Source organism: Lepisosteus oculatus, chromosome 6 (genome assembly GCF_040954835.1).
Source record: "Lepisosteus oculatus isolate fLepOcu1 chromosome 6, fLepOcu1.hap2, whole genome shotgun sequence".
NCBI classification, from domain to species: domain Eukaryota; kingdom Metazoa; phylum Chordata; class Actinopteri; order Semionotiformes; family Lepisosteidae; genus Lepisosteus; species Lepisosteus oculatus.
This window is the reverse complement of record NC_090701.1, coordinates 59,403,174-59,429,237: the sequence shown is the minus strand read 5'-3', so window position 1 is coordinate 59,429,237 and position 26,064 is coordinate 59,403,174. Positions and strand designations below refer to the sequence as shown.

The 26,064-nt window shown below is 37.5% G+C and overlaps 1 protein-coding gene across 4 annotated transcripts in view; it reads right to left on the bottom strand.

The window, feature by feature from the left end:
* The window catches only part of znf521 (zinc finger protein 521), a 189,282-nt gene that overhangs the window by 89,349 nt on the left and 73,869 nt on the right, over window positions 1-26,064 (bottom strand). For 2 of the 4 annotated variants that reach the window (XM_015353833.2, XM_015353836.2), the window contains 3 exons: window positions 18,905-22,266; window positions 13,650-13,734; window positions 6,820-6,873 (listed from right to left, as the gene is read on the bottom strand). In XM_015353833.2, the coding sequence (XP_015209319.1) occupies window positions 6,820-6,873; window positions 13,650-13,734; window positions 18,905-22,266 (3,501 nt within the window). Of the gene's footprint in view, window positions 1-5,793; window positions 5,900-6,819; window positions 6,874-13,649; window positions 13,735-18,904; window positions 22,267-26,064 lie in introns of all 4 variants that reach the window. The other 2 variants (XR_001479137.2, XM_015353835.2) reach the window with 2 other exon arrangements.

The window sequence follows — 26,064 nt, the reverse complement described above, 5'->3', positions numbered from 1 at the left end:
AATCATCATTATGCTATATGTCAGTCTGCTTTCTTTACTTGATTTACTTGTACTGCACAGTGGAAAGTTTAACAAAACCATCCATTAGTAACTTTAAAATTATATTATATATTGCTTCCAAATGTTCCGGCTGTACCTAATGAGATTCCTTAGCAACAATAATCACACTATCACAACACACTCCAAATCAGGAAAACGCAAATCAGCATTTGTACCTGACACATGCAGCTGTCCAAACTACACTGTACTTCCACTTTTGTAACCTGAAACCATTCCTTTCAGAAATGCGAAACCAACAAGACTGATTTGCAACCAACCAAAACACAGAATGCAATTTTAATTTCAGCACAACAAACCACATCATAGTAAACTGACAAAGTACAGTTTTTTTTCTCTATTTGTGCAGAACCTTCTCAGTCCTCTTTAACAGTACATTATATTAAAAAATAAAACATTTTCTTTTAATTATAATTTTCTTGCAAAAATGCACTTTACTGCAATACTTCATGAAGTTACCACACAATAATTTGCTGTCATTTATCAAATGTAGGACCCATTCCATTTTTAACTAACACTTTCATCAGCTGTGAATCAAAGTACTCTATACAGATGATGAAAGCTTACTGTTTGCAATGCTCATTTGAATATTTGTATGAGGACATATTTACAATGATCAAATACTGAGTCAACCTCATGGTGCCCTTCCAGTAAAAGACACATGGGTAATAAGGATAGAGCTACAATTATGGAAATTGTTAGCCAGGTAGCCAAGCTCCTGACTACGAATTTGAGAAATAAGTACAGATTTTATGTCCAACATTACATCACCACTACCACTGAGGCAGCAGCGTGGAGTGCTGGTTAAGGCTCTGGGCTTTGAGCTGGAGAACTGGGGAGTTCATATCCCAGATGGAGCACTGCCAGTGTGCCTGGGAGCAAGGTACTTCACTCTGATTGATACAATAAAATGCCCAGCTCTGCGTGCAGGCACAAATGTAAGATGTTATGGATAAAACCATCATCTAAATAATTATTAAAGCTACACGACTTTCATCATGTGTCGATAAACATCTTTAATTTGTTACTTGATGAGGTCTACTGTAAGAGAATGTAATTACGAAAAAGAATGAAAAGATCGTGTATATCAAGGCTTGCATTGATTATTTCACAGAATATTTTTAAACATTTACACTTTTAGGATTATTCTATGACTAATTCAAAATGGTTTAGCAATTGCCTACATTAATTCCGATATGTAAAAATGTGAAGGTGTAATTTTCTGTTAAAATAATTTTTTAGATAATAAAAAAACCTTGTACTGTACTTCTTTAGATCTAACCTAATAAAATGAATCAAAATGTTAGACTGACAATATATATAACAAAACTAAGAAAAAGCTAACATCTTATGATAATTAAAAATTAAAATATACAGTGGCTCTGAAAAAAATGCATTTTTAAAACTGTTTTTCTGTCAGTGCTTCAGTGTGGATATATACACACAGATAGGAAAAGAAGAGGCAGAGAAAAGAATGAACAATACAGTATATAATTGGTTATAGAGTAAAACATTTATTACCTCCAGTGTGTAATCCATAACTTATTAAGGTCTTACACTCACGCATGGGAGTGAATCTGTTATTCCACCGGAGCACACTGATGTATTCATTGTTTTTTTATTTTTATGAAATATATATTATTTTTATTTCATATTCTTTCCCTCTAAATTCCCAGTAGTCTCTCCCAACAGGCAAGCTGAAGCTTGATAACTTTCCAGTGATTTTTGCTGCCTTTGTTTACTTTCAGCTTTCCATAGAACAAACTTGATAAATTTGATTTGGGATGCACACATACTGAAATAATGTGCGGTAATTAAAATAGGCTAAATCACCAAATTTATTACAAAATAAAATGCACATTTCAATACTGACATGTCTAGCTGTAAAGCAGTTTTCTGCGAGTACATAAAAAACAGTTCTGACAAATTTAATTGCTGAATGCACAGCTTTCCAAAAGCACTTTCAACAGTTCTGCCTTGATTTATGCATATATACAATCTTAACCCTTCAACATTAATATAAATGTGTCACAGAATATTTAAAAAACGTTTTATTTATTCACACTGATAACACGAGCAGAGACTAAGAATTGATCCCACGTCTTTTTGTTTAAAAAGAAGGTGCCAGGAAGAATGACTAACATAGCTATCTTGTCCGGTCTTTACATTAAACCATGTCAGAATCTAAAGATGCTCTTTCAGAAAACATGAAAATGAAATGATAAAACGAACATGTGTTAACAACCTTTTATTTTAGCAACCTGCAGATGCAGAACTACAAATATATACATACTGTATGTCTTAGTATACCTTGGATACACATTTCGGTGAGTAGATTCCTGTTAATATGAAAGGACTGGTTTTCAGCCCCACCTTCCTTGGTTTTCTAGGTCACATTCAGAGGCCAGCTTCACGGCTAGTGGCACCTGAAGGTAAAAAAGACAGCAGGACCATGCCCTAGCGGCTCTGAATTCATTTCTCACTAGCTCCGTTTTCACTTACTGTGACCTGAAACCAGGCAGAGAACTTGCATGAAGCAGCGAAGGCTGCGTTTCGTCATGTCTGACTCCGGTAAACATAGGTTCCGTGGTGAATTCTAGTGCTCAGGAATCTCTACACCCAAGAGAACTGTTTTCTCCCCTTTTCTAACCTAAGATTAATCAAAGTGTAATTTTGTGGGTACATAAAAATGTCACAAAATGCACAAAATACATTTCTGCACTGAAACTTGTCAACGTCAAACAGAAGTGACTGTTAATAATTTAAAATTCTGGTTTGCAGTGGGCAAAAACTGGGCACAATAATGCTAAAATGGCTATAGATTTAGAAAGTGGAAAAACTAAATGTACAAGTTATAAATAAATAACGCAATAAATGACAGACTTTGACAGTTATCAAAGCAACTAATGATTCTAAAATCCCACTGGCTATAAAGCAAAATGTGATACCCACAGTTCTAAAACTATTCCATGCCAGAAAACTAAAAACAAAGAGTGACCAGCTGTCTTTGAGCCTGCTATTAAATTGCTCCTTGGTTAGTAGCTGTATTGCTTTTTTTTTCAGAAGAGTATCATACTAAGTCCCCATACAGAGCCACCAGCTGTACAGCAAATGTGTGCTTTTCCAACTGGGCCCTAGTAGGCTATAGGCTCCATCTTGAGATATGTGAAGCTCCTTGCAGGCTTGGCAGTCTGTTCCCTGATCTCACAGCTATACCCTCTCTCTCTCGGCTCACTCACTTAAGTTATCTGATTATCATGTAACGCTTAACACCTACACAGAGTATATTTTGATTTTACTCTAGTCAGATTTCATCCTAGCATCATGTCGATATATTAAAATGTCCTGGCAAACGCACAAACTCACGAAGCACACAGCTTTATGAGCAGCGTCCAAAAAAAAAGTAAAGCTGCTTACTGACAAAATTATATTACAACGAGCCAAGATCAGACTGATGTTAAATGCATTGGTGTTTGTTATTCTGCACACTTTGTTTGGACTGAGTCATCTCAGTATAAATAGAATTATCAGTGTGAATCAATACCGCAAGCAGGGCATCAATGAAAACAACACCCATAAGAATGGAACACTTGCTCCATTACCTACGTTAATATCACGACAGCTGAGGAGAGATGACCTGGCCCAGATCTCGCCTCTCCTGTACAGATGGCCATTAAAAGAGAAAGTGTCCCTTTTAATGAAGAAAGTATTTAGAGGGTTTCCAAATGAGAACAGTTTTATCCAAATTGATTTTGCAGTAATTAGAGTTCAGCCCATATTTAACACATTCTTGATCATAGGCATGGTGCAATCTCAGGCTTATGATTAATTTTTCCCCTCAATCACTCTTCAAGTGCACACAGGGTAACAACTCACTGGTTTGCATTTGAAGGTAAATTTTATCACTAAGTAACATTTTTTTTTCCTGTCCCCCAAAAGCTACTTTGAAATTCTAAATATGCTGCAAAACAGTTTTGAAGAAATTTGAATATCAGGTCAAATTAAAATGAAAAACAAAATCTCCATTAACATTTTTATCATGAAAATACAAGTGTTTCCTCTCAAATTTGAGAACTGGTCCCTTTTCATATCTAGGTTTTGAAGCATGTTTGAGATGCTTTACTGCAAGTCGATTCAATCTTCATCTTTCACGAAGGAATCCGCCTACTGTCCTTATCAAAGTTGCAACACTATTTTCTTTATAAATAACACAAACCACATACACACACAAAAAATAATCCACAATGTAGAAGTCTGGGAGTAGGAAATTCTGTGCTCTTGACAGCTCCACTGTAATGCTCTTGAAAGTGCATCTCCATGTTCTTCTGCAGCACAATGATGCCGATGTCTACTGGATTTTTCATCAGCCCTGAATCTTTTACTAGCTAAATCAGAATGGCGGGATTCACTTCAGTAATGCTTACTGTGGCGTTTATAAACATGACATTTCCTTTCCTTCAACACATTTCAAAGTACTTTGCAAAATATGTGGCCATAAAATGTCTGTTTCTCACAGAAAACAGCAAATGTGCAGCTGGATTTAAAAATGCACCGGTTTTCACATTCCTTTAAGTCATGTAAATTGCTGAAGAGTAAAGGTGACCTGTGGTACTTCTGCAGATGAAGAGCTCCAACATTTAAAGAAACAAGATAAGACATCTATCTATATACGTGTACAGTATCTTTGGATTGTTGAGGACAGACATGACAGATAGATGAATGGATGGGCACAGTCAGCTAAAACAGAAAGACAGATGCATATGTACATTCATATATATATATAGTAGGCATAATGAATTCTTCACAACAATAACAATATAGGTTCTTGGCAGCTTTCTTTCTTTTCATCCAGACTGAAACACTAGGAATGTGATGACTGTTGAAACAATCTAGTTACAGTATGATGGATATTCCACAGTGGGGTCGATGAGTATGTGATAAAACTGAAATATAAAAAGGCATAAGCTCAGTTTTAAGCAGCAATAGTACCACTACTCCCCTGCATTCACAGAAACTAGATTAATTTAAACCTGGAACCCAAAACACTTCAAAATACTACAACGTGAACAGAACTGTATGAAGTTATCCAACACAACTGCAGTGGGTTTATTCTCCTCATCCACACAGGGAACCGCTAAAAACATATCTAGATTTCAATTAGATTGTGCATTTTCAATAATGACAATTTGCCTACAATTACTTCTCTGCCGTTTGTATGGATCCTGAAACTTTTATTTTCCCCACTGTGATAGTTCTTGACCAATGATCACCATCCTTTAATTACCTACTTTACTCAGATAGACATTTCTATCACCACAGAGCTGGCAGTGGAACTTGCGACTAAATCCCGAAAGGAGCAAGTGTGTTTCAAACTGCCACTAACAACTGTCTCACAAAAAACTGCAAGCTTAATTGAGAGCTGCAGCCAGTGCAGTACAGAGAGGCACATTCTCCATTTTGGGACTGATCGGCTACAATTAGAAATAATTAAGGCATTCCAAGCTCCTCATATGTTGCTGATAATCCACTGATGATGGCCTGATAGTGATTCTCCTACAGATTTCACAGCTGACAGTAAACAAATCACAAAGTACAGACCAGATACAACAGAAAAAGGAAAACAAGCTCAGAAATGTACAGAAGTTGACAAGATTTTATTTAAATGAACTTCTATAGCAAGAGAATCCAATAGTGACAAATGAACAGGAAAGGTGACATTTCTGTCATCTTAATTACCCGGTACTCATCCTCCGTCTGACCAGACAAATAGCTGTTCTGATGGGCTGTGATTTTGGAATGAGTGATCCTCAGATTTTAATCCCCAGCTGGGTCTGATGCATATCTAAAAGGCAGGTAATTCCTAGTTGATTAAAAATAAAATTGCCACTGGGACTAGACTTTGATTTTTAGTCCCTCAGCTCCTGCCAGTGAGAAGATGGGTGCGGAGAATGGTATAATCCAGTGAAATGCCAAGCAGAATGAAAAAAAAGAAAACCTGCTGGTAACTGTGTAAATGCAATATTTTAATGTTTTCAGGAATTGTTAGGAAAGCAAAGAAAACTAAACAATTACAATCCGTGTAAGTCTCAAAGGTAAAATGGTCTGTTCTGGTTAAATTGTAATTTAAATCAGAAGAAAAACATGTTGTATAATTAATTTGCACAAAATAAAGCCAATATTTAAGAGGCCAATATGACAAAAAGCAGTCTATTATATCAGTATATCTGTCCCTGTGTAAAGCTAAAGATGAAGTCAAGTAAAACAACATGGAGTTGTAAGAGGAAACCTAAAACAATATATGAAAAAAATACAGACATGTTTAGCTGCCAAAAATTAACTGCATTAACTGTACTCTATTTCTTGGATAATGCATGCTAATATCCAGGGGTCACACTGACCTTGCATCAGGTATTAAACATATAGCCAACTTAATGATATTTTATAGAAGAACAAGCCTTTTTCAATGCCCCATTTATACAATTACTTTTGCCTTAAAATATAAAGTCAAACAAGATTTGCAGGTCCTTCAAAGAGATACCTGTACAAAGCTACCAGACAGTACCAATAAAACAGTACTTAAAATAATACTATAGACAGAACAAAATTATTTAGTCAATATTTCAATAAGGGCAGCACTGACGAGTAGTGAAAAATGAACTGTGATTAAGATGCAATGTATTTAATTAGATGGAAGGATATCAAGTGGTCCTTGCTTTGCTACATTGCTAAATTACATTAAAAACACCAAAATACAAAAAGTACCTTTTGTGTGATTTGATATGAAAAGTTCCTTTCTGAAGTTCTGTGATGGTGTTGCTATTGAGAAATCAGAGAAAGAGAAATGAAATTGAGGAAACTGGAAATTGTATAATTTCAATTAGTGAATTGTCTAAGTGGAATTCAATAAACTATAATTTTCATTTTAAAAGTGTACATTAATTCTTGAATAATAATAATAATAATAATAATAATAATAATAATATTTAATGAATAATAATGTGTTATTGTAATGAAAGGACTTAAGGTCAAGGACATTGCTAGTATCACAGAAGACTTAATCTAAAGTAGAAAACGGACTATTAATGACACAAAAGTCTATATGTTGCAAGGAAAAAAAATAAAATCATAACCAAAATTTTAATTTGAAACAATGATTCTTTTTAAATACTGTTTCAAAATAATTTTTAGTTTATGGTATTTGAAAACTGAAGATACTTTTAAACATGATATACATACATATATTTACAGTACATACAGCATATGTTAAGGTATAGTCTATGAAAAAGAGATTAAAAGAGGCAATCACATTTAAAGCAATGGACTTTTTTATGGAACCTGTAACAAAAGGCATTGAGATGAAATTAAAAAGGTTTATCAATTGTGCAATAAGATGAGTCAAATTAATTAAAACATGAGAAAAAATAAATGCCGTATTTAATATTTTAAAAACGCATAGTTTAAAGGAATAAATTAAAACTAGCTGAATTTGAAATGCCAGAACAGCATTGAATAATGTATTAAATAAGCATGAATACATAAATAATCATACTGTACAGTATTTCCCTAAAAATATGTTTACAATTCAAAGTGCTTTGTGAGAAGTTGATCCCATTATTTCCTGGGAAATTAATTCCGAGGTCTTTTCCTCAATCAGCTTCCCGCTGCCCAATGGGCTGAATGGCAGCAACAGCTGCAGTAACAAATGAAAGCAGAGCTCCTGGCCCACCTAACTCCACGCCTTTTTCCAGTAGTTACTTCTGCCGATTTTCTGTTTTGCAATACTTAATAAGAACTCCAAACATTTCTAGACAACTTGTTCCATACTCCCGCTACAGTTTTGATTTAAAAAAAAGCGCCCCCTTAGTCTTCACTGCATTTTCTCTTATTTTTCAGTTTTCTCTTGCTTATGTTTCACTGCCAGTTGTGAAGACGTCCACTGGCTTGAAACTGGTACCTTCACAGTCTTCTACAATGTGTTTTCACATAACACCCCTCGCTTTAAATTCTACACTTTTTAAGTTTCATTGAAAGATATAAATTGGTCAAATCAAACACCTACAGCTTTTTCATAAATAGCCTAGCCGAAGAGCTGCATTTCACATTTTATATTTTATGTTTATATCAATGCTATTTCCATGCAATGTTTGCTAATTCTCTTAGTTTCATATCTCCTGCCAACTTCCCTAGTGTATTAACTATACCAGAACCTATGTCATTGATATAAATTAAGCAGTGGCCCTAGTAGAGATCCCTGTGGTACTCCACTAATTAATTCACTCCTATTTTAGTATCTACCATTTAGCAGTACTTTCTGTATTCTGAGCATTAACTGATCCTTATTTCAAGTGCACGTATTAATATTAAATGACTACTGATGGCAATTTAATAGTTAATACTTTCTAAGAAACTTTTTTAAAGCATTCTTAAAATCAAACAATACATTTTTTGGGTACTTTATGAATTGTTTCTATCAATTGCTGCAGATGCTCTAACTAGTCAACACACACGCACAGCCCTCAGCCACAGTTTGCCATTCATTCATCAGCATCCCAAAGTAAGATACATTCATTTTGCTTTTGGTATTGCATTGTGTGTTCATATTCACTGAGGGATTAACTGAGACCCACAATTTATCTCACTTGTGACAGAAGACAAATTTAAACTCAGAGCAGTGCAGGACAAATGTGTGAAAGACTTAACTTTAATTAGCCTTCTGTGCAGTCAACCACTCCAAAAAGCATGAGCAAAATGAGTCCATAAATTTACTTAAAGTCGGCTTCTGAATAACTCTTTTTAGCTACATGGGCCAAATGGCTCCCTTTTATTTTTCCAAACTTTCTTATCTTCTTAAAATTGTGATTTCTAAAGGCTTCCAAGAATAAAGTTATAAAAATCGCTTGATACTTTTGTTAAACAACCCTTGTCTGTTTTGAAACCACTTTGGAAAATGTTTGAGTCCATCAGATTAGGGATAGCTGTTTTACGTTTATGAGATAAACAATTTTCCTCTTAGAATTTTATTTAATCCCTTGAAGAACTGAAGTAATATCTATGAATGATGTTTTGCACTTAAATAATTCATGCACAACTGTCACTGTTGTAACAAAACAACTGGTTATTATGTAAACTATAATCACATTGATAAGACATATTTAGAGACTAGGCTTTATTTTTTTGCTTATACCATAAAAGGTTAATTGTAATTCAAATTTTATATAATAGCTTACGGATCCATTGTGGTCTAATTAGTATTTAAGCTTTTGCATAAACTATATAGTATGTTTATCATGTGCTCAATAATATGTAATTACAGGATCTCCTAAGATTGTATGTAAAGGTAAATTACTATTTACCTACCACCAAGCAAGAACTTTTCAGTTCTGACACACTCAAATCAAGGAAAACTACCAATAAAAAAACTGTAAATGTAACATATTTCAGCCCACTCTTCTAAAAAAAAATTGTAATAGCTCATAAAAAGTCTTAAATAAATAACTTTCTTTAGACTTCAATCAAACACCAACATCAACCATGCTGTATTACCGGAATTAAGCTATTGTAGTCTGTCAATATCAGTTTGCGGTTCCCAGCCATTACGTTTATTACCGATTACTTCTGCCTTGCTAACCATATACTGTATACTGTGTGCTGTATGTAAGCTTATTCATTTACTTTCCTTGGGCAATTTCTGTAAAGTGCTGATGCTTGTAATTTAATAATGTTTTAGAAAACTAAATGCTTCATAATGTTTACTATACACCCCATGTTGTTATTATTATTATTATTATTATTATTATTATTATTGTTATTATTATTGTTATTATTATTATTATTGTTGTTGTTGTTGTTATTATTATTATTATTATTATTATTATTATTATTATTATTATTATTGATGATGATTATGATATTGATTCAAAATATTGTTGTTTTTCCACACACTTAGGTGAAGCAATAAAGGGATTTTTTTTAAATTCATTATTTCTGTGCTGATGGTTTGTAGGGTTTGACATTTTAGTGGGAAAAATTGCTCCACAATCTTGGCATTAGACCTCAAGCTGTGTATCTGATGCTTATTTTGGGGAAAAAAAACATATTTTTTACGATACATTAAGAGGCATTTCTAACCAGACAGACTAAAGCTTAGGCTACATGATGCCAGGAGAACATGACATGCACAGAAGACTTTCTCCTGTTTACACATAGATTTCCAGAATCAAAGACATTACAAAAAAAAATCCCCCTTTACATTAAGTAGCATTGTAAAAACATAAAAAGTGAATTTCAAGTGAATTTCATCTTTTTTTTTGCGACTGATGTTAAACAAAATGTTGGCCACATCTCATGACATAGAAATTTCACCACAATCTGTAATGTGTCCTTACAGACAGGAACACCTAGTATTTAGTTTTGTGGTGTTCACCAAATAATAAATAATTAAGAAGGGACATTCTGCATTTTGAGATAAACATATGCAGTTTAGCACTGTTGCAATGCTCTATCCTGGAACAAACAACTGAGTGTGTGGATTACCAGCACTTCAATAAAAATAGGACAAAATATTCTGATACTAATGTAAAATATTACCTATTAATCACAAAATAAATTAAATAAAAAATAATGATTAATATTTTCAGTATAATTTTACTGCACTATAGAATTCACAATGGAACATGTTTACAGAACAGTGTATAAACAATGGATAAGACTGAAACTAATAAAGAAATATTCAGCAGAACCTTATATGTTGCAGGTATTTCTCTTTACAAAAATATTGTACATTAGAACACTTAGCCCAGTAAAGCAAAAAGAAAAATACAACTGCATTTCTTGTAGTCATGAATCTAGTTTTACAATTAACCAATACAATAATTTGTTGCTTATTATTTATTAAAGTTTGAAATGCTAAAATTAGTGCAATATGGTCACTTTTTAATGTATATGTATAGGTAGAACAGTGTTTTAAACACCTATTTCATTTTAACTAACTGTTTCTGCATTTCTATTTGCATCTCTGCTATAAAATCCTGGATGACTAAAAATTTCCTTCACTCAGACTGTAACAAAGCTGAGGCCTTCACCTGTGCAAAGCCAATGCAGTAATCTTACCTGTGGATGAAGCTGTGCTTGAATTTCAACCACAAGTGAAGAGTTTATGGGTGGTATTTGATCCTGGCTCGACTTTTGACCCTTATACTGAATACTGTAAAAACATAATTCTTCCATCTCTGAAATTTTGCCAGACTATGTCCTAAGTCGCATTTGACTGCAGTAGGAAAGCTGGTCAACACATTTGTCATTTCTAGAATTGATTACTGCAACATCCTACAGGCACCGAAAATCCGATATCTGGCAGTCAGAATCCTGATCTCGTCACATGCAAATGATCAAATTACACCCTTTTTGGAGCCTTTACACTGGTTTCCTATCATATTTCGAGCAATCTTCAAAATCCTCACGCTCACCTGTAAGGCTCTACTGTACGTGGCTTGGCACCTCAGTACCTGTCTGGCTTATTATATTTCTACTCAGCACCTCAAAGTCTTTGTCTGACTGTATGTCCCTAAAGCTCTTTTACACTCTATGAGTGAGAGGGCCTTCTCTTGCTGCACTCTGGAGCTCTGGAATTCTACCTCCAAGGGTATCAGAGAGTCACCTACCCTGAGTGCACTTAATTCTAGACTTAAAACTTTTCTTTTCAGAAAGGCTTTTATTTAATCAGTGGCTGTGTCTGCATCATTTCCTAATGACCACAGATCTTCTGCCTCATGTTTCATAAATGCTATTCTGTAATTTGCTAATCTTATTTTTAATCTGTTTTTGTTCTTTTTTAACACCTACTGTTAGGCATTATTATTATTATTATTATTATTATTATTATTATTATTTTTATTATTATTTTTATTATTATCATCATCATCATCATCATCATCATCATCATCATTTTCTGATGGCTGGATGATGACTTCATTTGATAACCAAAACTGAAATGGCTTTGTCTTCCTCTTCCTGACCGACTCCTCGGCCCTCTGAGTTTGTGTTGTGGGAAACAGGAACAGGACCAGTAGAAAACCTGTTTAGCTGAAGCTAATATGCTGGAACCAGCAGTGTGCCGTCTATCTGTTCAAAGTACGCATTGCCTGCATCTTTAACTCTCATGCAGAAATAAAGAAAATACTAGAATTACTGAAGTAATATTTTTCACGACTATATCAGTTCTGTAATACTGTCGTTTCCTGGGGTGAAAAAATAATAACGGCTGTGTCATTGCTGAATGCCCTCTGTGTAACACCCGTAGTTGCATTTGGTTGCCTGGGCAACAGTACACCATGCGCCTGTGTTGCGCTCTGGCTGGTGGCGCGACTGGCGCAGTGAATCGGCTGGAAAGAGCAGCATTAAGAGCAGCAGGAAACAGGAAGCAGAAACAAGAGTTAGTCGTGCATGAAATTTTTACGGAAGATAAAAATGGAAAGTTTACTTAAAAAAACGTTGCCGCATCCATCTTAGTAAAGGAGATGGTGTGAGTAAGAAAGAAATAAAAAAAAATTGGCCACAAAAAAATAAGGAAATGATGTTTGGCGATGCTTTTTGTGTAAGGTCATGTAAAAGCATAACTGGCTTACAGAATTACTCCTCTGAAGTTGAACTAACAGCATCGATGACCACAATCCCCCACTCCAAGATAACAGTCAAAAGATCTGTTTCGGTTTTGAAGCAAATGAAAACACTCAAAGGAAACTCAAAGGCTGGCGAGTGCTTGTCAGGTTTAGCCCCAATGTCAATTGAGAAGTTATCTGCTCCCCTAGCCCAATTTCTAGTTTAGTTACAGTGGGGTTCCTGTATAAAATGGACAACAGAACTGCTGCAAGCAAATTCTTAATATTTTATAGCACGTAACTCATTGTTCTTACTGTATGCAGTAATTGCATATCTCAGTGAAAAAGTCACAGCACACCACTATCTGGAGACGTTGTGAGGATATGGATTACAGCAGACTGCTATAGGCCTTATCTATGACTAACACATTCACCTCAGCTACACTCATCAGAAGGTTAAGCAAAAACTGGACATTACACAATTACAATTACGATAGTTTCTTATACATGTAGGAAAATCCGAGATTCAAGGAGCATTAGTTTTGTAAGTAAGGTAGCAGTATAATGCAGTAGGCTGTGTTGAGTATTTTTTTCTTATGCATATGTAATTCACAATAGTGAACTGTGAAGAGAAATGGAAATCTGAAATACAATTTAAAAGCAGACTGCGGTTATTGGGTACTACAGTTAGACTAATACTTTATGCCTAAAATCTGTATAAAGATGCATCAAAAAAGTGTCTTCTTCTGTCAGAACATGCAGTCACTTCATTTGTCAGGATGAAACAAAGTGCAAGAGGATGTGACTACAAAGTTTTTCACTACAGCATGTTGTATGAACATGCTAGAATCAACCACAAAATTACGGAGCCACCAGCAAAAGACAAGGAATGCAAGTTGTGCAGTGTTGGAATTATACAACAACACATACAATCTTTGTCCACAGACAAGCAAATCAAGCATCTCTCCCCCAATATATAAAATGTACAAATCTTACCAAGCATGTGATTCGCAACATGCACCTGAATGTCCCATTCGCTGTAGAAAATCATCTGACACTTTATGCACTGGTATGTCTTCTTCTAGTTTGGGAAAAACAAAAGCACACAAAAACATGTTTTTCAGTATCATCATTTATATTCATCATCATCTTCAGTAAAACAAACAGGCTTTGTGTTTGCATTTTAATAATTAGATAACTGTAAGTGATTAATGAGCTACAGTTAGACGTCATTCACAATCAGCACAAACAGCAATGACACAATCATTTACAACTAGCACAACAAGCAATGTACAGTATTGTATAGCGCAGGTTAAACTAAACTAGTAGTGGCAAAGGTGTTCCCATTGTTCTCTTGTTGTTTAAACAAATGACAACTGCTTCATGACAGGAGTCTTTAGAAAGTTGAGGTTCTCAGTAGGGCACTGATTCTATTGCAAAAATGAAAAAGCATGTCAAAAACTCAAAAAGATCTGGGTGTGAAATATATCGACATACTGTGTAGTGATATTATGAAAAACACAATCAGCCTCGAAGACCCGGTGAACAACATTGCAGAACAACATTGGTTATATTGTTGATAACTATTAGCAAGCAAAATTCTGTTATGTTTCAAGCAGTGTTCGGCAGCTTCCTAACCGGCTACAGCCTGTACCCGCAAGTAATTAAAATGCAAACTCTCTGGAGTTTTCAGTGCAGAAAATTGAACAAGATTTTACATTAGATAGCACTCCGTCTGGCAGTGGTAGAAATCTGCTGCAAGGCATTTGAATCTAGACCTTTTTGACCTACCGGACACAAATGCCTTGCTGCTGGCTTCCTTACCTGGCCATACGGATGACACTGTGAAAGAAATGGGAGGATATCGTGCTGCTGTTTTGGAAGTGCCTCTGAGACCAACATTTCTTTTTTCAACAAGGGACCATTTCCCTCTTCTTCTGCCTGAATAGTGTCTAGCTGTGCCCTGCAATTCGTGTGATGTTTTTTCAGAGCCTGGAGCTGTGCATTCTCAGCTGAGATGCAATCTGAACAATGCAAACCTCACTAAACTAACAAAAGTATAACTGAACAAATAAACTGGGCTGCTTTAAGATGCATATAGCTTCAATTAAAAACTGTAAGCTGTTTTTTAAAAAACTCTTCAACACATTTAAAATTAGTGAAGCAGGCTATGTACTACTACAGCTACTAATTGTATGTTTAATATTGCACAGCATTCATGTTTTTTTTCTGTGCATTTGTGACTGAGTTGTATATACAAATGAAAGGGTGTTATGTTGACAACACTGGATAGCCAGTATTTTTCCTTACACACACCTTCTTAATGTCTGTATTCTCTACACTGTTAATTTTACATGTATTTATGTTCATAAGCACAGTAATCTATTTAGTTGATATAGGGCTTTTCACCTTGAAAGATCCCAGAACACTTCACAAATAGGAGTGGACCCACTTGATCCCATTCTGAAGTGCATCAGAGTCACAGGGGTGATACCGCAGCCATCATGCACCAGCAGCCCATACACTCCAGCTGAGGTGGCAAAGTGAGAAACTGCCTCACAAGGGGGAACATTAGGGACGCCAAGCTGTGTAACTCCAAAGTGGAACTTAGCCAGAACACTGGGATTGGTCCCTACTTTTGAGAACAGAGTTTTTATTCACCAAGTCGTCAATACTACTTGATTTAACATCTCATCTAAAGGATAACACAGTGTCCCTGGTCTACATACTGTACTAGGCTACTGAGTTCTACCAGTTATTTGTCTAGCCACAGTTATGCTTTGGCTGTTTGAATAAACTGTCTATTCATTCCTAATCAGAATCAAGAAGAGCAATGTGTTGATAATTTTGTCTTGAAACAAAATGCTCCATTTTGATACTTTCTTTAACCTTTAAGGTAAAGGACTTTTCTGTGAGATGCCCCCTCAGAAACAGGTATGATGTGATTCTTTTCCTTTGAAAAAAGTCACTAGCAATAATTATCTAGTACTACGAGATGAGCACCTGTAGGAAACATTATACTGTACAGTACTTCAACATCCATCCAATCATTGATTTGGTTTTTCACAATACATTAAGTGCATTTTTAAAATATATGTATTTATGAAAAATGGGTGGCACAGTGGATAGCGGATCGAATCTGGGATTTGTGTAGAATTTACTTTCGCACAGTGTTTTCATTGGTTTTCTCCTCAGAGAGTCCAAAGACATGCCGTCAAGGTTAATCGGTGCATTTAATTTGCCCTCCTTAAGCATGAGGTTCTTCTTTATCCAGCCATGTTGTTGGATATGATACTCGGGCTTCTTTCAAGAAACAGTTGGATGAGATCCTTGGATTAAAAACTAACTAGCGAATGTTTACTCTTTGTACTGTAACTGCCCTCGTGTTCATGTGTGATGGGAGCCTGCCATGGGCTGGCACTCCCACTCTCCACAACCCTTTTGAGGTAAAGGGGTTACTAAAAATGCATGGATGTATTTTAGCAGAGTTATTTATTTTGACAGCAGGCTTCTCTGCATTTTCAAAAAAAAATAAAGAAGGGGAACATTCTTTGACTTAAAAGCCAATACAGTATGCCCTGGAGGTCTTTGGGGCAGAGCTATGGAACTATGGCTAAGGATCTGTTCCTGTAGCTGGAAGGCTGCCGATTCGTTTCCCGTGGCCGGCAGAGGAATCCTACTCCGTTGGGCCCCTGAGCAAGGCCCTCAACCCCAACTGCTCCAGGGGCGCTGTATAAATGGCTGACCCTGCGCTCTGACCCCAAGCTTCACTCTCCCCATCTCTGTGCCTGTGTGTCTCATGGAGAGCAAGCTGGGGTATGAGAAAAGACAAATGCCTAATGCAAGAAATTGTATATGACTAATAAAGTGATCTATCTTATCTTGTTGAAACATACTGACACTTGGCCTCATACAGAACGTTCTCTGAACTACTGCTACTTGGTGGATCAGCTGTACTTGCAAGCTCAGGACGGGAGCGCACAGCACTAACAGGCTTCCCTGTGACATCACCAAGAATGGAGTGTGAAACCCGAGTCTCGCTTTCCCCAGCCTCTACTATTAAGCGCTAACAGTACTGCGCATTTAAACCTCTCTGATCCGGATCACATGGACCCACTTCAGTTGTATCCGACACACACGGTACTGATCCTTAAAAGGATAAATGTTAACATTTACTTGAAACATTGTAATTTATTTGTTTTAGACAACATTCACTTATTCCCCATACACATGGGCACTGCTAAACATACCTGCACTGAAGGGAGAAATCGCACGTGTTATGTTTGCGATCTTTCATAATATTGCTCATTAAAACACTTACAAAAGCAAACTAATGATTTTTTGGAGTTCTTGAGACAGCAAAGTCAAACACGTCTCATTATCAGACTGAACTAAATGTTTGAGTGGGTTAAAAATGAAAAGAAAGTTCAACATATAAAGAAAATAGTTTGTTCGGATTTAGTACCTGCCAAATTGAACATAGCTCTGTAGATTAATACATAACACAGTAAAAGCTCTACTCTGCAGCCTTGTATTAAGCAGAACTACTGTACTACTCAGCATTTTCTCCAGCTGCCACTACCACACCATCCTTCACCGCCCAGGAAATCTCTGTCTCTATCCAGCTCACAGCTCTGTCGCTGCTGTGGGTCTGAAGCTCAGCTACTGCAAACATCCGCCACAGTGCAGACATAGTCATCCTTGCCCAGTTTCTCCTTCATCAACAGGCTTCAATATTACTGAGCACAGTAATATTCCCCTGACTTCTAGAAGGGTCATGTTCCACAAAAACATAGATAAGCCAAAACGTACACAAGAGTCGAAACGAACTCTTACACAATATGTTCGTTCTTAAAGCTGGTAGCGTTATTATTTCTGAACTGTATAATACAACATTACACTATGATAATATTATTAAAGGTACTGTACTTTAATAAAACTGTAATTTAAGCAAAGGGCATTGTAAAAAACTATGCATTGTAACACTTCACTTTATAAATTATCTTAATCCCAGGTGTTGACTTGTTCAAGTGTTGACTTGAACACTTTTCAGTCGTGATTGAAAGAGTATCACTGCAAGCACACTGCGCAAAGGAGTCCAGACAATATACGCGCAAGAGGCAATGTGGAGAAGGTCACCTGCAACTTTTTAAATAAAGTCTGGAAGTATGTATTGTATGTGGTAACATACTTCAATGATGGCTTTGTGCATATACACCACTACAGCACATTGCTTATAATTGACTGTGCATTACAATAAAATACATTACAGGCTAAACGAATGCTTCTGGGGTTTGGGGTGTGAAATAAAATGCTTATTTATTGCTCTGCATTACTGTAATAAAGGGAAGCCCCCAAACAAACAACACATCACCTAAATTATTTTCTCAGCTAGTCTCTAAGCCCTGTTTAAGTTTGAAAAAAAAACCTACTTAAAAAGGTTATAGGCTTAAACCAGGTTACAGGTATACTTGCATTCCATGATGCTTTATGAGAAATAAATGCAAATTTACAGCAGACATTTGATTTCTAAGAAGGGACTTTATTATTAACTAAAGTGTTTTTCACTTTTGCAGTCCTGGTCATAGATAGTGAGCTCATATAGATATAAAATTGCTCTTTATATTTTCATTATATTATGGTATATATTTATCTTACGAATCTTAAGTATTTAAATTACAAAGAGGTTTCTGTAAACCTTACTGAAAAAGGTGCAGCATTTTCTCGACTCATTGGAAGGGAAAGGGAAGGAAACGTTTCCTTTTTTTTCTTTGGAGTCACAAGCTTAAGCTACTTATTAAAGTTCTAAATCTAATTCAAAACCGCCGAAAAATAGAACAAATTAATAAATACAGTACATAATATAAACTGGAAATGTATTGCACAACTGTCAACTATATTTCAAAACCCAAAAAATAAAAAAAACTAGCACACAAAATTGTGTTGGTACTCACTTTGTAAGCTGAGATATTTATGCTTTTATACCATAACAAATGATTATTTCTGCTTTAAAAAACTTTGAATATGCTTTTCAAAATCTAGCAATTTCTAGAAAACCTTCCGTAAAAGTGATGATAATCTGCTGCTTTCAACTACTGAATGTTAGTCCCTTCCACAGAAAAAAAACAACTAAGACTAAGTCTTAACAACTAAGTTATAACCGATAATACAAATGCCAATATCAAAATATTAAAAATGGAAGAAAACAAACTGCAATGTTATGAGAAGAATGTTTTGGAGCAATGAGATACCTCTTCAGTCTGCGAAGGGCTGACTCGTGTCATCGGGGAGGCCTGCGGGGTCCTGAGCTGACTGCCGCTGCTCTCAGCCGCCAGGTCTCTGTGGACGGACAGCGTGTGGTTCTGGAGCTCAACCTCGGACTCAAACTTCACGTTGCAGCTGGAGCACCGGGTCTTCGAGGAGGCGGCCTTGCTCTTGCTGTCGCCGGGGCTGAGCGTTTCTCCTTGACCTCCCACGCCCAACACTTGCTGCTTGCTCCCATTCAAAGTAGGGCTGGCACTTTTGCTGCCACTCACACACAAGGCGCAGAGTCCATAAGGGAGCCCGTTGATGTCTAGCTTGACCAAGTCCTGCTTGGATCGGAACTCCTTCAGACAAGAAGCGCACTTGTACAGTTTCTGGGGATGCTGGATGCGCCCAACAGGATGGTTGCTTGACATTGTCCCAGTCTTCTGCATGTGGAAAGTGCCATGAATCTTCAGCTCTAAAGTGGATGTTACAGTCTGCATGCAGACCACACATCGGAAGCCTGTGAGGGAGTTCCTCAGGTCCGGGTGCATTTGGCAGTGCTCCAAGAATTCCTCCTCACTCTGCAGGGGCATCTTGCATATACGACAGGTGCCCGTGTCCAGGCTCTTACTGTGCGTGACTTTATGCTCAGTGAGCGTGAGAAGCGACGGAAAGCGCTCACCACAAATGGGGCACATGTAGTGCTTGACCGGACCAAGGTGGGTCTGCATGTGTTCCCGCAGTCCACCTTCAGAGAAGAAGGTCCGAGAGCAGACATTGCACTTGTAATTTCCCTTGATCATCTCCGCCTTCTTCTTGACCAGAGCGCTTTCTCCGGGTCTGATGTTGTGGTCGCGCAGCTGGTGATTCTGGAGCAGGGAATCCATGGTGTAGGCTGCACCACAGATGTCACACCCGTACATGGGCTCCGAAGTGTCCACATCCTCTTCGCTGCCATCATGGCTGTTGTGAGATTCATGGCTATTGGCCAAAAGGCTCTGCAACTCTGCGTCATCCTTGGGAACCTGCTCAACACCAGCAGCGGAGCCATTCGTGCCACAGTTCTGAGCCTTGCCCTCAAAAACACAGTGCTTTTCACGCAGATGCTTCTCAAGTAATATGATGGCATGGAAGGCCTTGCTGCAAAACTTACAGTTGTATTTCTTGCTGTGGGTAGTAATGTGACACTGCAGTTCCACCTCAGTGCCAAAGGACTCCCCGCAGAAGATGCACTTGTGCACTTTGCCCTGGTTTTCCAGGTGGTTGTGCTTGACATGCAACTGCAGATCAGACTCGTGGCGAAAGTCCCAGTTGCAGGACGTGCAGCGATAGACTTTTTTCTCATTGCTGTGCTTTACAGCTAAGTGGAGCTGGATGGATACTTTGGAGTCAAAGACTTCTTGACAAAGTGTACAGCGAAAGAACACAAAGGTGTGCATGTCCAGCAAGTGCTTCTGAAGGTCATCCACAGATGTGAACTGCTTGTCACAGCTTTCACAGATGTAGTAGGTGGAAGTGATCATGAAGTGAATCGTCACGTGCTTTAGCAAGGACTCCTGGTTGGGAAATTCTTTGTTGCACTGTGGGCAAGTCAGCTTCGGCAGGACACTGTCTAAGTGCGTTTTCAGATGGGTCTGGAACATATCTAGGCTGGAATACTTGGCGCCACACTGATTGCAAATAAATTCACTTGCTGACCGGGATGAGGAACCACTCTGTCCCATTTTAAGGGAGGCTTGGTCCATATTCACTGGAGACGATGGGCTCAGGGCTCTGCTTGATTTCTTCCCATTATTGATATAATTAAGCGCAAGGGGGATATTCTTGTGGTTCTCTTTTATATGTTTGTTCAGTTTCAGGATGCTGTTGAAGATGGGGGAATTGGTGCAGTATGAACAGGAGTACACCTCTACAATGGGATCCTTGGGAGTCCCAGCTATGGGCGAATCAAACCGCGTGTTCCCCCCATCACAGTGTGTCTGCCGGATGTGTTCCTCAAGGGTTGTCTCTGTGAGAAAGCCCATGAAGCACTGGGGGCAGAAGAAGGCATTGCTCTCTTTGGCAACTGGGCTGGCGAAGCCATGTGAGCAGCGGATGTGCTCCTGCAAAGCATTGAGGTCACCAAGTGCTTCAGGGCAAAAGTTGCATTGGAGAACTGCAGCTGCCATACCGCCAAGCAAGGCGCTATGGTCTTGGTTTTCATGGACCTGCTTGAGGTGCTCGTTCAAGTTGTAGAGAGACGGAAGTACCTCTAAGCAATACTGACAGGTGTGAGCTTGCTCCGGCTTGTCCAGGTGCATAGTCTTAAGGTGTATCTGTAGAACAGCAAGGCTAGAAAACACTTGCTTGTTACAGTATATGCAGCTGTAAGTAATTTTTGCTTGTTTAGAGGACAATACAGCAATGTCAGCTCCTTGCTGTGCTGCCCTTTTTCTTCCACGGGTTTTTGGCAATGGTGGGCCTACTTCTACCATAGTGGAGCTATCCACAGAGAGGTTTGAATCTGGTGTGGTACTAGAGACAGAGGTATAACCTACTGTCACTAAGGAGGGACTGTTGCTATGGTTACTAGATTCTGGCTGCTGGTGAACATCCATGTGGCTGTAGAGCTCTTCCACTGAGTGGAAATGCTCAGAGCAGATGGTGCACGTGTGGCCCTTCTTCTCTCTGTTGTGCACCTGGTCAATGTGGCTTAAAAGAGCAGTCTCCTCAGCAAAAAGTTCGTGGCAGTAAATACACTGAAGGGCGGCTCTTTCCTGAGGTGGAGAGCACTCTGGGTGGCACTCTGCGATATGTTTCTGCAACTCCTCGGGGACATCAAACCCCTCTTCGCACTGGCTGCACTTCTGGGTCTCTTTCAGTTTCCACTCCTCCATCCTGGACAAGGCCTGGGAGCCATCTTTGTTCCGCTCATGGACTTGCATGTGGCCGTGCAGGGAGCTGGAGGAGAGGAAGCCCCTGCGGCAGATGGCACATTTGTATGGCTTGTTGGAGGTGTGCGTTTTCAGGTGGATCTTCAGGTGGTCGCTGCGCGAGAAGGCCGCGTCGCACTCGCTGCAGTGGTACTTCTTGTCCCCCGTGTGGAGCTTGATGTGCCGGTCGCGGCTGCGCTTGTGTTTGAACAGGCGGCTGCAGTAGGTACACTTGAACGGCAGCTTGTCGCTGTGGCTTTGCTCGTGATGCTTTAGGAAGCTGAGGCGGCTGAAGGACTTGTCACAGAACTGGCACGGGTAAGGTAGTCCGGGGCCTCCTTCCTCTTCCCCAAAGTCATAGCCGTCCCCGGGCGCTGGCGAGGTCTGGTCTTTGCTCGAAGGTGAGGATGCAGGCCAGGAACAAGAAGGGTCATCCTCAACATCAGCACCATCTAGAACAGGAACAAAATAACTGCACATGTAATTGCCATCAGGGAAAGTACATTGGAAAACCACACTGCTCTTGAACTCCCAACAGTTTGGCAGCTTGGATTACACTAAATAAGTAAAAAATAAAGCATTGTGAATGTAGTAGAAGCCTATTACTTAGCGTATAGAATATTCGGTTTAGGAGAGCATACATTACGCATTAAACTGATGGATCCATCAAGCAGCGCTTTTAAACAGTTGAATTTCAATATCCCGCTTAAAGAATGTTTTTTTTAAAATAAAGCTTTTTCTCAAATTATCCTTGTATGTGGTCATGTAATGACTTAGCCAACTGAGACTAAGACTTCGTTGACAATTTCTACCTGCATTGCACAGAGAGCCTTAAGAGTGCTGCTCTGTGTGTGGTAAATTAGTTCACTTCTTTCAGAAAATGTCAAGAAACATCAAATAGAACTTAATAAGCAAACAGTTCTTTAGTTTTTCTTACTGGCTCAAACTTTTTTTTACCACTGTCAGGTGATAGTCCCCGGCTAAAGCTAAACTATCGTGACTTTCCGGTGTCACACTCTTAAAGCATTAGCAAATCTGCAAAACAAATTTAGAGCTGACAGTTTTAAAAATTAATTTCTCAGTTTTAATTTTAGCTTTCATTTAAATGATGAATCAAAGAATTAAATATCTGAGATACATAGTAGTTCCAACTTAGGTATTTCACTAAACATAAGCTACGAAGCCATTAACATATGACGATAAAATGAAAATTTTAACACAGAGTTAAAGATAAACATCAGAACATATGAGGAGTTACAAATGAAAGGAGGCCACTCAGCTCAATTAATAGTGTTATAATTGACTATTTATAATTTGACTTACAGAATGTTTCGTACTACTCAGTTTGGATTGAATCTTTACTTGGATTTTCAATGTACTGTACATATGAACAATGAACGTCTACATAGGAACAATTTGTTTAACTCTAGACATTCAGGACAGTAACAGTCATCCACAAAATATTGTAAATGCAAAAACTGTTTGCTAAAATATAACACTGATCAAGGTGGTCAATCTTTTTGCTGTATGTTAACATTATAAATCCCAGAAAGCAATGGTCTCCTTGGTAGGTTTTCTTTTGTTTACACAAAAACGTTTCTTTTGTCTTCCCGTTCACACACTCACAGAAACAGCAACAAAAAAGGATGATTGTTATAACCTTAGCAGTTGTGTATTAATGTTTCATCCTACTTTCCGAAAAGTGTTTATCAGCATGAGCCAAGGGGCATTTCAGGTTAAAAAATCAGAGTTCATTAACAGCTTACGTGTGTTCTTTGGTGTCTCAGGACCTTATTAGAATAAAAGTGCCAATGCATTTCAATAACTTGCCAGGGTCTTATCTGCTTTTTGTTTTGCTGTTTCCCTTCTCTATTGTTCCAAAAAAAATTCCAGAATCCTACTGGCATTCAAGTCTTAAAGGAGAACTGCAGTCCCAATTTCTCAGATCTCTGTAACAAAATAAAAATCATTGACGTTATAGAAAAAAAATCTACTAAATCCGAGTTAAGCACAAAATCGGGAACTCTCTGAAAGTGCTGTATGGTCGCCATGTTGTCACAAACTCGCATTTGAGTTCCCACAAATTGTGACATGAAGTGGCCCTTCCAGCTCACTAGTCACTAGCCGTATTACATATAATGACTGATGTGATATGATGTATGAGTGAATAAATGCAGGATGTGCAGCAGACATTTCACCGCAGAAATTTTAAAACATGATCTGCATGCAGTGTTAACAAGTAAGTAGTATTTGTCGGCAAAACATCTCGAATTCAAAAGCAATATTTCTATTGGATTAAAAGAGCTGTATTCACAAGTCTGCTTCTTTACAATGTCATGGGGCCACATAGGTCACTGGAAGTTTTGTTGCCTCATTCTGAATCGCAGAACATGATGCTGCACATACCTGGAAATTTAGTCTATTTTGTGATGTAAATTGGAGGTTTTACAAGTTACTGTGTGCATCTTGCACTGTTTACCTTGCACTGTTTCCTTGCAATTCTTGCAAGAATTACCTTGCACTGTTTTTGTCCTGTTATATTTTCTCTGTTTGCGGAATTTGGCACAGTTTTGATTACTTGATTACATGTTATTTATGTTATTACATGTTGCTGTTATTGATATTGTGTTACTGTCTATTGTCTTATCTTCTGTCCTATTTATATACTGCACCTGAGTGACTAATGAGAAACACTTTTCATTATACTATGCACCTGTGTAAGTTTAATGACAATAAAGTTTAACTGAATTGAATTGAATTGAATCTGACTTTTACTGCAGTTTGAAATGCACTGATCAATGCTGATTGTTTCTAACCATGAAATGTGAACAAAATGTCATAGTTCCCTTTAAGTTACCACTTTACTGTGAGGCTGAGGATCACAGTTTGGACTTTATGGTTGTAAAAAAGGAAAAGAACCAGAAAATGAAATGTTAGTGCTCGCTCCAAAGTTTTTTAAATCAAATGTAATTCTGATCCTTAATTCCATATGAAGAATTCTTCCATATATCATCTAATATCGTCTAATAAAAACATGTAAAAAACTACATGAATTAATTCAAAAGACGAGGATGCGAACAAGCCAGATATGTTGGTATTACTTTTATCACATAAAAGTAAAATAAAGCCCTACTTTGCAAAATGTCTTCTGACAAGGGTTTGGTACTGGAGTTCAAATGTTTCAAATAAATAACTCTAATAAATTTATAATCCAAATTTGTTTAATAGGCAAAAACATTTCATGCAGCATTTGCCATAGAATAGCTGTACCTTATTACTACACTTCTCATTTAGAAAATGTATTTTTAATCATCACATCTAGCCTGCACTTTACAGAGGACTATTTAACTTAGTCTATGCACGATTGCAGCCTCCATGCAGAGATCTGCACTCCTGAAAGCGAACAACACTGATCCAGAGCCCAAGATAAGATGCATTTCCTTATGGAATAATGTGTGTTTGCTAATTATAAAGCTATTCTGTTGGTGCTGCTTCATTGGAATCTCTGAAGAAATTACTTGATGAGGCTCTTGGATCAATAAGCTTGTGAAAAACAGAGAAGCACAATGTGATGATGTCTCTCCATTTCAAACTCGTGACCATTATGATTTGTTTTTGTCTATTTTGCTATGACCTTTTAGCCGACTTTTTTTCCCATCACTTAAGAAATATCTCTTCAGAATTATATGTTTTTTGTGAACATCTTTTCCTCAATAAAAATTGTACTGCGACAGGCATTATCACACAACAGTGAATAGTCATGTCAAAATCCTTCTGAGTTCTGCATTTTTATACACTTAACAAAAATAAGTCATTACCAATAAGCACACAGAAAAGACTTTCTATAGTGAAGAATTACCATCTTAGGATAATCTGACTCAATGTTTGCAACAGATTCACTAGAGGCACTGCATTATGGACATAAATGATGGATTCATCCTTTGATTATTGGTATTATAATACCAAAGACACTGCTGAAAAATGACTTACTGCCCTGCCTATACCATAGACGTAATCCACAACAGGACAAGTTGATCTTTATTTCAAATTTTTCTACAGTGATAAATTAAATTATTCACATGAGTCAAGAATTTGTTCAAGAGGATGCATAACAAATTTGAATCACACCTAAAAATTAACAAAACAAACCAGAGCAAGTTTTTAGGCATCTATGAAGTGAGTACTGTATCTCCTTATCTTTCCAGCTCCTACCTCACAAAACAGTGTAAGCAGTCTATATTCCACATCAA